This window comes from Lonchura striata, chromosome 20, assembly GCF_046129695.1.
Source record: "Lonchura striata isolate bLonStr1 chromosome 20, bLonStr1.mat, whole genome shotgun sequence".
Taxonomy (NCBI): Eukaryota; Metazoa; Chordata; class Aves; order Passeriformes; family Estrildidae; genus Lonchura; species Lonchura striata.
In genome coordinates, this window is record NC_134622.1 from 7,272,703 (window position 1) to 7,285,946 (window position 13,244).

Here is a 13,244-nt window from a genome sequence, read left to right on the forward strand (position 1 = left end):
TTGTCTCTCTTGAGTAAGCTATAAACAGTACCAAGATAATTTATAGCAATAAAATGGAAATGTTATCATCATTAGCTGAGAGATGTACCTGGATGATCTAATAAAGTCATCAATGTAGCATTAACAACATTGGACTTTATTTATTTTATTATTATTATGTTATTATCACTTTACTATTATTATTTTATTATTACTTCTATTAATTTGTTACCCTTTGGACTTAAAATGTTTAGTACTATTCCTGTTAATGTAGAGAATCTAGTGATTCACAGCTTGTATTTTGGAAATTGCCTGCAACTGGGACAAGAATCACTGGTCATTTCCCTGCAGCACCTTTTCTTTTTAATTTCCACCCCCCACCCCAGCCCCAACACACCCTGCAAGTTGCCAAAGTTGTGCCTATAAGCCTGCAAGATCAAAAATGTGTTAAAAAAAAATATTAAAAATAGCCCAGTGTCTGCAAAGGGATCTCCTGCAGCCAAGTCTTTCCCAATCCACTACAACCTAAGGTAAGGACTGTCAGTCCCTTTCTGTTTGGGGACTTGATGTGGCACCTGGCAGCTCTGCCCAGTGGGTTTTGCTTCCCAAAGTGAATTTTTCAAGGAACAAACATAAACATCATAAGCAATCATGCTTATATAACTTTTTGCACTGGTGTTTCTGATCCCTGTATTTGAGCATTGCAGATGCAGATGTCCTTTTCAGCGTTCCCCCATATTTTTTGAAAATTGAGATAATTTTGCAGCATGTTTTGGAGGGAGCAGCTTCTCTTTTTTAATTGGAAGAACTGTACCTATTCAAAGAGGGCATTATTAGAGACCAAATCATTAATACTATGTTTTTAAAAGCGTAGGTCACACTTGCTCCACGAGGAATTCATTCTCTGATGGATTTATCACCTTCCTGAAAGATTCTCTGAAGAAAGTTCCTGCTCTGACACTCTTTGACTGTCTCCTCCCTTCTTTGTTCTCTTCCTTCTTTCTCCGATTACAGCTCCAAACCCAACAGCAATCTCCCGAGGTCAATGGTTAATATTCCCTGGTGTTTATATAGCTCCCAGCAGCAGGCTCGGGCCCTTCAGCACTGGGCCAGCTCCAGCACCATGGCTCTCTCCTGGCAGGCAGTGCTGGCCTGCAGGAAATACCTCATCATCACCCTGGTTCCCCTCATCTTCCTCCCTCTGCCTCTGCTCCTGCCCACCAAGGTAAGGAGTTTTTTTTTTTCAAAAGCATCCACGTCTCACAGTTGCTCATTTCAAGGGTGAAGAGGATCTTTCTGCATGAAGATCTCTTTTCTTTTTTCTGAGTGTATTGGGGCAATGGAGCAGCAGTGGGGCTTAGATGGATGAGGAGCTACATCTGTGATTGCATCTTCTAGAGGAGCACTCAGTGATATGAGAGAGATTTTGGGACTCTTGCTTTGCATCTGGCTGATGTAGAAAAGGGCTTTATATGCTGAAGATACTCTTGTGGACCTAAAACTCAGTTTTAATCAATTTTCATTTCCTAACAGCGTTCAGTCCACATCTTCTTTTATTCTTTTCCTTGCTGTCACTGCTGCTTAGAAGATGCATTTTCATATAGATAAGACATTCTGATACATAAGGAAAAATAACATGCATTTCAGTCTTGCTCTAATTTATTTAAGAAGAATCTTCCCAAACAAGGATTTTATATTTAAAACACCAAGTTCTGGAAGACATCTGGCTTAAGGTTCCTCCAGGAAAAGTTGACTGAGGAGCTGCAGGATCTGGGTTGGTATTTCTGGGGCACTGATCATTTAAAAAAAGAGCTGTGAGCTGACAGACTCCCAGTCTTCTGCTGCTTCTTCACTGTTTCTTGCACTCCCAACCTCCTCATGCAGAAAGATCTAATCTCTGGTCACTTATTACAACCCCAGCACCACAAAATAGCTCGTCCCAAACTGCCTCTCCTGTCATTTCTCTTTGGACACCAAATCCTAACTCTTCCCCCTGGTCTCTGCCTCCCAATCCCTGCTGATTCCCAGTTTAGATTCCTTCTCCAAGTTCCATTCTCCACCTCCCTGACCCTTCCCTGCCTGTCCCAAAGCTCTGTCCTCCTCTCAGCTCTGTGTGGCAGCTGGGCAGGGGTGGCCTCTCATTCCCTCACTAGGTAAATAAAATATTTCAGATTATTACTTCAAATCTCACTAGGAAGGTGAAAAAAAAAAAAAAAAAAGAAAAAGTACCTTTTTTTGCTAGTTAACTTTCAGTAGGCAAAGGAGTTACTGAAGTGAAAAGAGATCAGGATCAACAAAGTTCTAAGGAGACAGAGAGTGATTTTTTTTTTTTTTTTTTTTTTTTTTTTTTTTTTTTTTCTGTCCTGAGGCCATGAGTTCAAACTTGGTTACTGGAGGCATTGTTACACACAGTGAGTCCTTGCAGTTACCTGAGGAATGATTTGGCAGCCTTGGTTCAGTTGCTCTTTGAAAATTACTCTCTCTGATTGCTATGCAGTCAGCAACAAGACAAATACTGAAAACATCCTGGATTTTTCCCTTTGTGCTTAAGGAAACCTTTGAGAAGGGGTTTTTGGGGTTAAATTGTGCACTGTGCCACTGCTGAGCAGGAAAAGCTGGTGTCTCTGCACACAGTGGTGCGAGCCAGCAGCTGCAGGGTGGAATTTCACATTTTTTCTATTCTGTTCATCTATTAACCTGCCCTAAAATGACACAGCACTGGACACTGAGCTATTATAATTGAGAGCAAGCAATGCTAAAAATCTTGCTTAGAGGCAGACAAATGTCCTTCCAGGATGACTGACTTTGGGAAAACCCTTTCCTGTTCACAGCAGGATGGGAGACAATGGCACTGTGCCTATGAGATACATCCCAAACCTCTGCTAGGGTCTCTCAAAAGGCACCCATCTGTGTCTTTCAATAACAAAAATGGAGAAAAAGGATTGTCAAAAGGGCAAATTGCTCTCAGTGATCGGTGAGATGAATAATTTAAGGTTCTTCATGCTCTTGTTCATAAACAAGGCTCAAAAAGAAATATTTTTGTATCTTTGGGAATCTTAGATTTACGTCTTCAGCCTGGCTGCTTTGATAATTCACACCTAGACTGCTGTCATCTTCTTTCCTCCAGACTGCTCAGCTCCCTGCTCATCCTTTCCCTTCAGCAGCTCTGTAAGCTCCACACCACGTTCACAATTCCTGAGCGTGTTCCCAAGCATCTCAAATCCAATCCTGCCACCCATTATTCCAGCTCCTTGGTTTAATCCTCTGTGATGCAGCCTCCAAGAGCATCACTAGAGTTTCATTCATAGGGAGCAGTATGTTTTAGTGGACATCCTTTATCCAAGACCACACATCTATGGTCTTCTTCCTTTGGCTTTGGTGTCTCCCACAGTTGTGCAAGTTCCAAACCACAGAAGACACCCAAACCTCCTCTTACATTCTTTCTCAGCCAAATCAAATGCCACCGTTGTGACAAGTAATTCTGAATGTGTTCTGTGTACAGGGACTGGCTTAAACATTTTTACATGAAATTTGGAGTGGTTGTCCAAAGCAGAACTAAATCAAGGTTTTCTCAGAAAAAGAGTGACGTGAAATAGGGCATCTCATTTTCTTCAAACAAACAAGACAAAGTCAGTGGAAGCTGAAATGATCTGTGACCAGTCTGCCAGGGAGCCTTTCAAAGTCTCTATTAAGCTAAAAATCCAGTGAAAGTTATAAAAGTATTCACAGTACAAGGAGTCCTTTCTTCAACAAGGAGACTTTAAGACTGAAATTAGCTGTGGCTCACCTGGGCCATGACCTGAAGCCCATGTGAAAACAGGTGGGGAAGCCTTCACTGGATCAGTAACTGATTCTACAACTCAAGGACATAAATACAGAATAGAACACCATCAGCACAATCAAGAAGCCTATTCAGTGATTGCCAGGCCCTTATCATGAAAAGTCCAAAGTCGTGCACACCTCTTTTCCCCTGGTATGATTTTGCCCCTGCTGAAGGCCTCGTCTGCTCCTCAGCCTTCTGAGGAGATTCTGCAGTGTGGGTCGTGTTTAGGAGCTGCACAGGCCAGAGGCTGGGTGGGAGAGAAGCACAGGAAATAAACTTTTCTCCAATCCCTTTATCAGTGTCATTGTGAGGCTTTGGTTCAGCTCTGACTGTGTGTGCCCTTCCCCTGGCAGGAGGCTCTGTGTGGCTATGTGATCATAGTGATGGCACTTTTCTGGTGCACAGAAGCCCTGCCTTTGGCTGTCACAGCTCTCCTGCCCGTCCTGCTGTTCCCACTAATGAATATCATGGATTCAACAACAGTAAGAGATCTTGCTCCATGTATTAATCAGTCGGCTGTTTTTATTCTGGGATTGTTCCCCAGGATTATATGATGACCATCATCATAATCATTATATTTGTATTATTGATATTATTATTATTGTATTTTAACTTAATTTTTATTTTTATTATTATTATTCTCTGTCTTCTCCATGGACTAGAACTTGCATGAGCCCAGAGTGAGCTCTGGGTGGAGCTGCTAATCTGAAATCAAAGCAAATTCCCCATTCAGATGCAACCCCCTGCTAATGCCTTCGGAATAAACTCCCTCAGGAGATGTCCCCTCTCTTGTGACTCTTCCCTCTCCCTTGTCCCACCCCACAGGTCTGCCAGGAGTACTTGAAGGACACCAACATGCTCTTTTTGGGGGGCCTGGTGATGGCCATTGCCATCGAGACCTGGAACCTGCACAAGCGAGTGGCTCTGAGGGTCCTGCTGATCACGGGTGTCAGGCCAGCCCTGTGAGTGACACTGGTGGGAATGCTCTGGGAAAAAGGATTTTATGGCATTAACCACCCCCCTCTGATGGGAATCTGCAAATCTTTCCCTGCAAACGCTTTCCTGCAGCCCAAGTGGGTTAGTGCCTGAGCAAGCCTTGCAAATGTTGAGGTGTTCCACACCTGACGTGCCTTTTTATTTATTTTATTTTTCATTCTAAAAGGCTTTTAGGTGGAAAAATAGCAACAAGGGGGTCAGTGCTGGCAAGAGAAGGGTGGTGCCAGGCTGCACAGCTTTGGACAGGCAGGAAAAACCCCAGCTGGAACACAGAGAACATGGGCTCTGCCTGCTGCTGATTGCACAGAGAAGAGAAAATATGAGCATGCTTGTCTGGAAAACAACAAATATTTGCCAGACTAGAACTTTAAGCTACACCACCCTGTTTAATCAGTTTCAGCTCATAAGAAGAGGGAATACTAAAGGAAATTACAAAGCAATAGAATAAAAATGCATGCAAGATAAACCCCTTTTCATCTCATATATAATCTACATCTCATCTAAAGAATAATTTTGAGACAAATAACAGAGTAATACTGAAACGAGGATTAGAATTTTAGATGAGTAAGAAGAGAATCTTAAACAATAGAGGTGGGATAAAATAACATGAGGAAAAACAAATATATCATCTTCCTTATGGCTTAAACTGGTTGCCATTTGGGATCAAATTCAGCTTGCAATTCCTCTTCAAAAGGAATTATAATGCATTAACATTTGTTATTGAGAAATATCTTCCTATGAAGGATGTGGGATAAGAAGGATCTGACTGGATAAACTGCTTGCTCCAACCTACCAGGTTCCACTTTCTTAGCCACAGGAATGTCAAAAAATCGGTTGAAAAAGAAAAATGGATGTTAAGTCTTAACTGTGTGGCTCACAAAGCAACTCAGGGCAGGAGGAAATGCTGGGTAGGGATTGCTGAGCATTCTCCAAACCCAGCGTTTGTAGCTGACTCTTGGTTAAAAAAAAAAATTAAATTAAAAATTAAGAAAAAAAAAAAAGAGCATTGCAAGGCTGAGTTTTGATCCAGCTTTTCCAAACCTTCTCATTTATTTCAGACTCCTGATGGGTTTCATGGTGGTGACAGCTTTCCTGTCCATGTGGATCAGCAACACAGCCACCACTGCCATGATGGTCCCCATAGCACAGGCGGTGATGGAGCAGCTGCACAAGTCAGAAACTGAGTCTGGCACCACTGGCCAAGTGCCTGAACACACCAACAAAGCCTTTGAGCTGCAGGAAAAGTCACCTGGCAGCTTCAAAGAACCAGAGGAAAAAGGTGAATGGGTTGGAAGTGGTTTTCAGGGTGATGGAGGACGCCCTTTCTTCCATAACAGTTCCTAGTAAATCCTAAAAGAAGACTGTCCCTAAAGCATCCTCTCTGCACCACAGAGCATTGATGAGGCCCTTCCATGAACCAGACAAAACCACAGTTTTTATTATTGTTATTATTATTCTTACTTGGTTGAAGTTAAATCAGAAACACAGAAAGGCTACAACTACTCAACAAACAGACAAAAAGTACAATTTCTCCACTAGGGGAAGTCTTTATATCCAGCTTGCTATTTCCCTGCATATTTATGTTGGTTCAATTATTATCTACTGTGTAACTTATCATATAATAGGGGATTCCCAAGGCAAAATTTCTGGCCTCTCTCCAGCAGGAAGGTTAGGGATTAAAATGATCTTTCTAATCCAAAGGTACACAATCAAGCAACAATATCTCTTTACCAGCTGTCTTGCTCTCTCCCCATTTTTGAGATGATTCCAATGTTTCTGACCATAAATCTCAGTGCCAGCAGACAGGTGCTGGTTTTAGAAAAAGTTCCCTTTAGCCCAGCTCCTCCAACTCTGCTATAATTCCTTGAATACTTGCCTCACTCCCCTCCGTGTGCAGTTCAGACATCGCCCTCATTCTCCAGGAAGTGTCAGCAGTAGGTTCAAACTTTAGCACACATTTCAAATTCCCCTCTGAAAAATTGCTGTGTCAAGACAACCAGTGAAAATGGGCAGAAGATCAAAAAATTAACAATGCCAGCCTTAAAATGAGGAACTTCGGTTCCTTCAGCTCTGAATCCATCGTGTTCTAGCCTTGAAATATTAAATTATGCAAGTGCAAGGCCTTCTCCTGTCCAATATAGCTCCTGCATCTCTTTTGTTCCTTGGGAATCTAGGTAATTCTCATGTCCTGACAGTCGAGGAAGAGAGGAAGAGAAATGAAGAGATTGAGAAGAAACACTTGAAGCTGTCCAAGGGAATGTCCCTCTGTATTTGTTACTCATCCAGCATTGGAGGGATCGCCACTCTGACTGGGACAACTCCAAACCTGGTGCTGCAAGGCCAAATTAATGAGTAAGTCTGGGATTACACACCCTCCAAACTGCAGCATTCTGACTCCCAGGCAGCACAGAGAAGGAAAATGTCAGTTTGGTCCCTTTCCTGGGAAGTGAGCTTCTCTTCCTTACTGGGCCCCACAGAACCTCCCCTTGTCTGACACATTAATGAAGGACAGAAGAGAGTGTGGAATTTTGGATGCTAACAGCCACCTGCATTTTCCAGCATCTATAAAGACAACGGTGGCATCATCAACTTTGCCTCCTGGTTCTCCTTCGCCTTCCCCACCATGGTGGTGCTGCTGATTTTGGCGTGGATTTGGCTGCAGATCCTGTACCTGGGCTTCGAGTGAGTACCCCTGAGCCCCGGCCACCAATGAGCCTTTGGCTGATGAGAAAAAACTCACGGAGCAGGTGACAAGGTCCTGACCCACAACAGAGACCAGAACAGCACACTCAGTGCCTGTTAAAGTCCTGCAAGCTCTGCTCTGAGGAATCTGTCCAAGTCCCAGCTAAATTACTCTGCAGATGAAAACAGAGAGGCTCTGAGTGCCCATGACCTGTTCTGCAGCATTGCTGGCGTGTCCGAGGAGAATGCTGTGCTCCAAAGCAGGAAATGGATTTCCACAGAGAGCTGAAAATGCTTTTGTGACCAGGGTTGCTTCAGACCTAGAGGATTAGTTCTGTGCTAGTTCTGGTGCATATCACCCCACACAAGCAGCCTGCGTTGCCTGCCTGTTTAATACTCAGCTTTTCATGGTTGTAGTATCCCAGCTTCACTCATTTTACATGGAAAGAGTGCTGTCATGCTGAATTACGCCTGAAATGCTTTTTTCACCTTCAAAATTCTCATTTTGTGTCATTTTAAAAAGCTTGGCAACTCTTTACTTCCAAGCAAAGTGATCAAACAGCCTTGTCAATCACATTAACATTGTCCTGGTCTAGTAGAAGTTGTCCCTGCCCCTTCATTGGAATAAAATGGAATTTAGAGTCTCTTCCAACACAAACCATTCTGTGATTCTGTAATTTTTCTCCTCATATGCCCAGATATCTCACTTCTTTACATTTAAGTAATGAGCTTTTAGGGGCAGGAAGCTTTTTTCTGATCATCTTGTCAAGACATGCAGCTCCTACCCATCACGGTTGCAAATTATAATATATTTAATTTCAATATTCATATACAAATACATATAAAGACATTATAATTGAGTATAAAAACTGGATTCTTAACCCTCAGGATACCTGTCAAATTTCTCTGACATTTCTCATCCATTTTCTTCCAGTTTTAAGAAGAATTTTGGTTGTGGTGCCAGTCCTGCTGCCAAGGCTAAGGAGAAGCAGGCCTATGAAATCATCAAGGAAGAGAGCAAGAAACTGGGCAAAATGAACTTTGCAGAAATAGAAGTTTCAATCCTCTTCATTCTCCTGGTGGTGTTGTGGTTTACAAGAGAACCTGGGTTCATCCCGGGCTGGGCAACAGTTCTCTTCAACAAAGACAATAAAAGGTAGTGCCCCTTCTCCTCCTCACTTGGAAAATGAACCAGGCTGGATTTTCTCCAGCTGGAATCACAGCTGGCTAAATTCCTGACTGCTCTACTGCAGCTATGTCACCGATGCTACTGTCGCCCTCTTCATTGCACTGCTGCTCTTCATCCTCCCCTCTGGCTTTTCCAACCAGGACAGAGACCAAGAGCAAACAGGTGAGTCACTGAAGCCCCAAAAATTCGGCTCTCTGAATGGGTTTGTGGGAAACTTTCACGTTTTGGGTTTACAAAGGAAATTTCAAATATCAAATAGCACTTCAAAACTGCTCCTCCAGCTGTGTGCTTTAGGTTTGGCAAAGCACATATCACATAAAATTCTCTGTTTCTCATCATTTAATTAAGAAACTCATCAACTAATTAGGAAACTCTTATCCCAGCAGTGTTCCTGCCCCTGCTGTACACATTTGTAAAGGATTCTGAGCTGGAATCTCCAGGAGGGAACACACAACAGAAACACGGAGTTGCTGCCACACCTTTAACTCCCCTTCCCTGCCTCCTACTGTGCTCAGAGCAGCCACAGATCATTCATTAGAGCTTTTGCAAGTCAAGTTTTAAACCCATCGTTGATGGTGCTCCCGGCGTTTGCTTCGGGCAATAATTCTAGAATTTGCTGGCAGAAGGGATTCCTGACCTTCAGACCAGACCCACCTCCCACCAAGAAGTTCTCCTTTCTTCGGAGAGCGCAAAATCTTCACCAAAAAAATCTCTTTTGGGTTCCAGGGGGCAGGGCAAAGTTCCGGGCACCTCCACCCCTCCTGGGCTGGAAGGTCGTGCAGGAGAAGATGCCGTGGAACATCGTGTTCCTGCTGGGAGGTGGCTTCGCCTTGGCCAAAGGCAGCGAGGTAATATTCCTCAGCTAACCTTGGATTTGTGTTTTCCTGGCTGGATCCTTCTCCATCCTGCTCTTGGTGCTCTCCCAGGACACAAGAGGGCACACCAGGAGCACCAAAAGCTCCTTGTCCCATCTCCTGGTGGTGGGACTGTCCTTGGAGTGCTGGCATCAAACCTTTGTTGTCCCCCCAGCCAGGGCAGCACCATTGACTGTGCTCCTAGAAAAGTGGCTGATTAAGAAACTGCCCCGACACATTAAAGGTTCTTTTAAATAAAATGTAATTGATGCAGCCTGCATGACGAGATTATTTAATCCAGGAGGGGTCTCCAAAGTATTTCAAACCAAGGATTTATGGAAATAGGATTTAAATTCAACTATTAGAAGAGAGATGTAGAGCTTGCTAGAGAAACTTCAAGAGCAGGTAAAAAACATCTGCAGGAACGAGTCCAGTGCTACACATTATTTTCCAGCAACGATTCCAGTGATGGAACAGACAAACTATTTATTAAATCTAGAGACAATAAAGAAATTCTAAAAGGCTTCAAGTGCCTAGAAATACTAGTTTAGAATTCAAAGATCGACATTAAAATGGAAAAGTACATGTTGGAAAAGAAAATATTTAGGAAATTACTTTAATTTATCCTAGAATAAATAACCAAATACATAAAAGCTGCTGCAGAAAGCCCAGAATGACAGGGGCAATGCTGCAAGTCCCAGTGACTGACAAGGATGAAGGGTGTGAAAAGATTCAGACAGTTATCAAGATCTCAGACAATGTGATGAAATGACATTAAATCACTGCATCATCTGACAAGATAGATAGATAGATAGATAGATAGATAGATAGATAGATAGATTAGAAAATTAATTTAGATACCTTTGCCTTTATAAAAATTTGATTCAAATATTGATCATGTCCAAGTAATGATCTGAACAGAGAAATAATTATTTGCTGTCAATAATGCAATGTAAATGCAGGATCTCCTACATTCCAATTCCTTGGATGGGAAATAATGTTGAAAATTTTTTTTGTTTGTTTGTTTAACTTTCTGAACGATCCTGTCTGTGAGCACTGGCTGTGTTTTCCTGCACTTTGCATGAGAACTGCTCTGAGAAGGGAAGGCTGAATTGGCATGAGGACTGCAACGGAGCATTGATGTGGCTCTTCCCTCTCCAGCCTGGCATCCCTGTCTGCTCTCTTGCAGAAGTCTGGTCTGTCTGCGTGGCTGGGCACCAAACTGACCCCTCTGCAGAGCATCCCTCACCCAGCCATTGCTTTCCTGCTGTGCCTCCTCATCGCCACCTTCACCGAGTGCACCAGCAACGTGGCCACCACCACCCTCTTCCTCCCCATTCTGGCTTCAATGGTGAGTCCCAGCATGTTAAAATACTCTTGTAAGGACAGTTTCCAGCTCCTCAGTTGTCAAAACTGGCTGGCAAAGGCAAGCACTGGTTCCTGTATCCCATCTGGGGTACCAGACCTAAACCAAAAATCTGTGTGTGCATATACGAACACACGCCGTGCTTAGTTCAACCTTTCTAAAATCATTGCTGGTGGAAAGCAAAGGGATTAAATTCATTGGCATATGAAGACTTCACCTTCTGGCCTAAACATGAGGTCACTGCCAGCTGTACTTGTTTTTTCCCAATTTGTTCTGCACGGAGAACATTTCCTTGCCTGCACCATCCCATGACTGTGTTTCACCACCACCAAGGCCTTCCAGAAGTCTCTGCAGGAGACAGCATGACCTAATTCATACTTCTGCATTTCCACAGGAGATTCCTGTTGCTGGGGTAAGACAGAGTTCTGCAAACTGGTTCCAGACAGAAACTGGAATGAGCTCCTCCAAAATCTTTTTGCATAGACCACAGACTCCAGCCAGCCCCTAAACCAAAGCTCTCACCTCCAGAGCTTCACCTGCCTCCCCTGATAATTTAATTTTGTTCTTAACCAATTCAAAGCCAGGGTTTAGAGCTTAATATAATCATTATTTATCCATTTCTACAGCAGCAACACAAAGCCCTGACCACAAAATCAATTCTTGCATTTGCTGCATAAAGCAGCACCAAAATATGAGTGGCTGCAGCGTTTGGGAAAGAATGAGGCTTCTGACATGGACAAATACAATCAGATTTCTGCCAGAAGGTTTCTGTGCATTTCTGGGTGTCAAACCCATCATCTCTGCTCTCTTTTTGTGCCCAGGCTGAAGCAATTTGCCTCAACCCTCTCTATGTCATGCTGCCCTGCACACTCTCTGCATCGCTGGCCTTCATGCTCCCCGTGGCAACTCCTCCCAATGCCATTGTCTTCTCTTATGGACAGCTCAGGGTTATTGATATGGTGAGGAAAAAAAAAACAACAACACTTTCTTTCCAGAATTTTCACCCCTAGGTTTGAGCTTTCCTTTTCCTAATGTTGGTTCTTCTTGGGGGAGCATTAGAAAAGTCAGTGTGCCCGGCTTATGTCAAGTGGAAAGATGATGTGTGTTCATTAATAAAGGGTTACACTGTCTCCAATACACTCTGAGAGTGTTAGAAAGGTGCTAATGAGCCTTTAAAGAACAGCCAGGGCCTCGTGAAGATTTTATAATAACTGTCAATGTCTAACTGCTTGAAAACCTCAAATGTACAGCAGGAGGGTGTCCAAGAGCCCTGTCACCTGAGCAGTCCTTCTGCAGGGACAGGGAATAACCTGGCACATATGAGTGCCCTGATGCCTCAAGAAGTCATTAAAGTTATCAAGAGACAGCAGTGCCAAGTATCTTGGTAATTTATAATTGACTTATAACTTAAATGTCTCTTCCCTAACTTATAATTGATCCAAGAAGAAGCCCGAAGTAACATTAGAGAGAAATACCAGGTCAGAATAAAGGATTAAGAGGACTTTGGGACTTCTAATTTTAAGAGTTTTATCCAATGGAAACCTTTCCCTTTATACAAATGATATTTGTGAAGAAAACCAACTTGAATATAATTTGGTGGAGGTATGAAAAGAACGCCAAAGAGAAAATCAAACCATGCAAACCATCAAGGAAAGATAAAAGCGCTCAGGGATGCTAACAACACTTCTCTTTTCTAATTCTAGGCCAAAGCTGGGTTTGTACTCAACATTCTGGGAGTTCTGACCATAACTCTGGCCATCAACACCTGGACTTCATCCCTGTTCCAGCTGCAGACGTTCCCATCGTGGGCAAACAGGACAGGGAGCTGCCTGTGACGTGGGGAGCAGGCAGAAGCAGGAGTGCTCTGCCCAGCTGCAGGGAGAGCAGGGCTGCACCCACAGCAGAGCCAGGAGAACAGCCTGTCCCGTGGGGAAGGACCACCAAAACCCTCCCAATGCTGACAGCAGCAAAACCGCCCGGCTGCTGTTGGTTTTGTCACCCCAGCAGGAGGACAAGGTGATTTTTGGCTTTCCGGTCCCCCCACCTTTAGATTTTCTGCCTCTGCAGGGGTGTTTGCCCACAGTTGCTTTTCCAGGAAGTCTGAAATCTGCAGCGAGACAGCAAGAGAGAACTGTGAATACAGAAAAGGAAGGAGAGAGAAACCCTGAGCTCCTGATTCCACGCACAGATCTGTGCTGCCACAGCTCTCCCCCTGTACCTGTGTAAATGTTCAAGGTGTACATGGTTGATATATCCTCTGTGGGCACTGACAGCAAGCTGTGTGTTGTGTGATCACGGAAAAACCACTGTCAGCCCCTCCTATTTTGAAATATATTTATTTGCAGTCCCCTTGTT

General features: G+C 43.5%; 1 protein-coding gene across 1 annotated transcript; it reads left to right on the plus strand.

Moving 5' to 3' along the window:
- The first annotated feature begins 1,102 nt into the window (after positions 1–1,102).
- Positions 1,103–12,724, plus strand: SLC13A2 (solute carrier family 13 member 2). The gene is made up of 12 exons (XM_077787624.1): positions 1,103–1,204; positions 4,156–4,284; positions 4,628–4,764; positions 5,857–6,077; positions 6,973–7,150; positions 7,358–7,480; positions 8,415–8,636; positions 8,734–8,831; positions 9,396–9,517; positions 10,713–10,874; positions 11,711–11,848; positions 12,593–12,724. Exons 1-12 carry the CDS (start codon positions 1,103–1,105, stop codon positions 12,722–12,724), a joined length of 1,764 nt encoding a protein of 587 aa, XP_077643750.1.
- Positions 12,725–13,244: the final 520 nt, after the last annotated feature.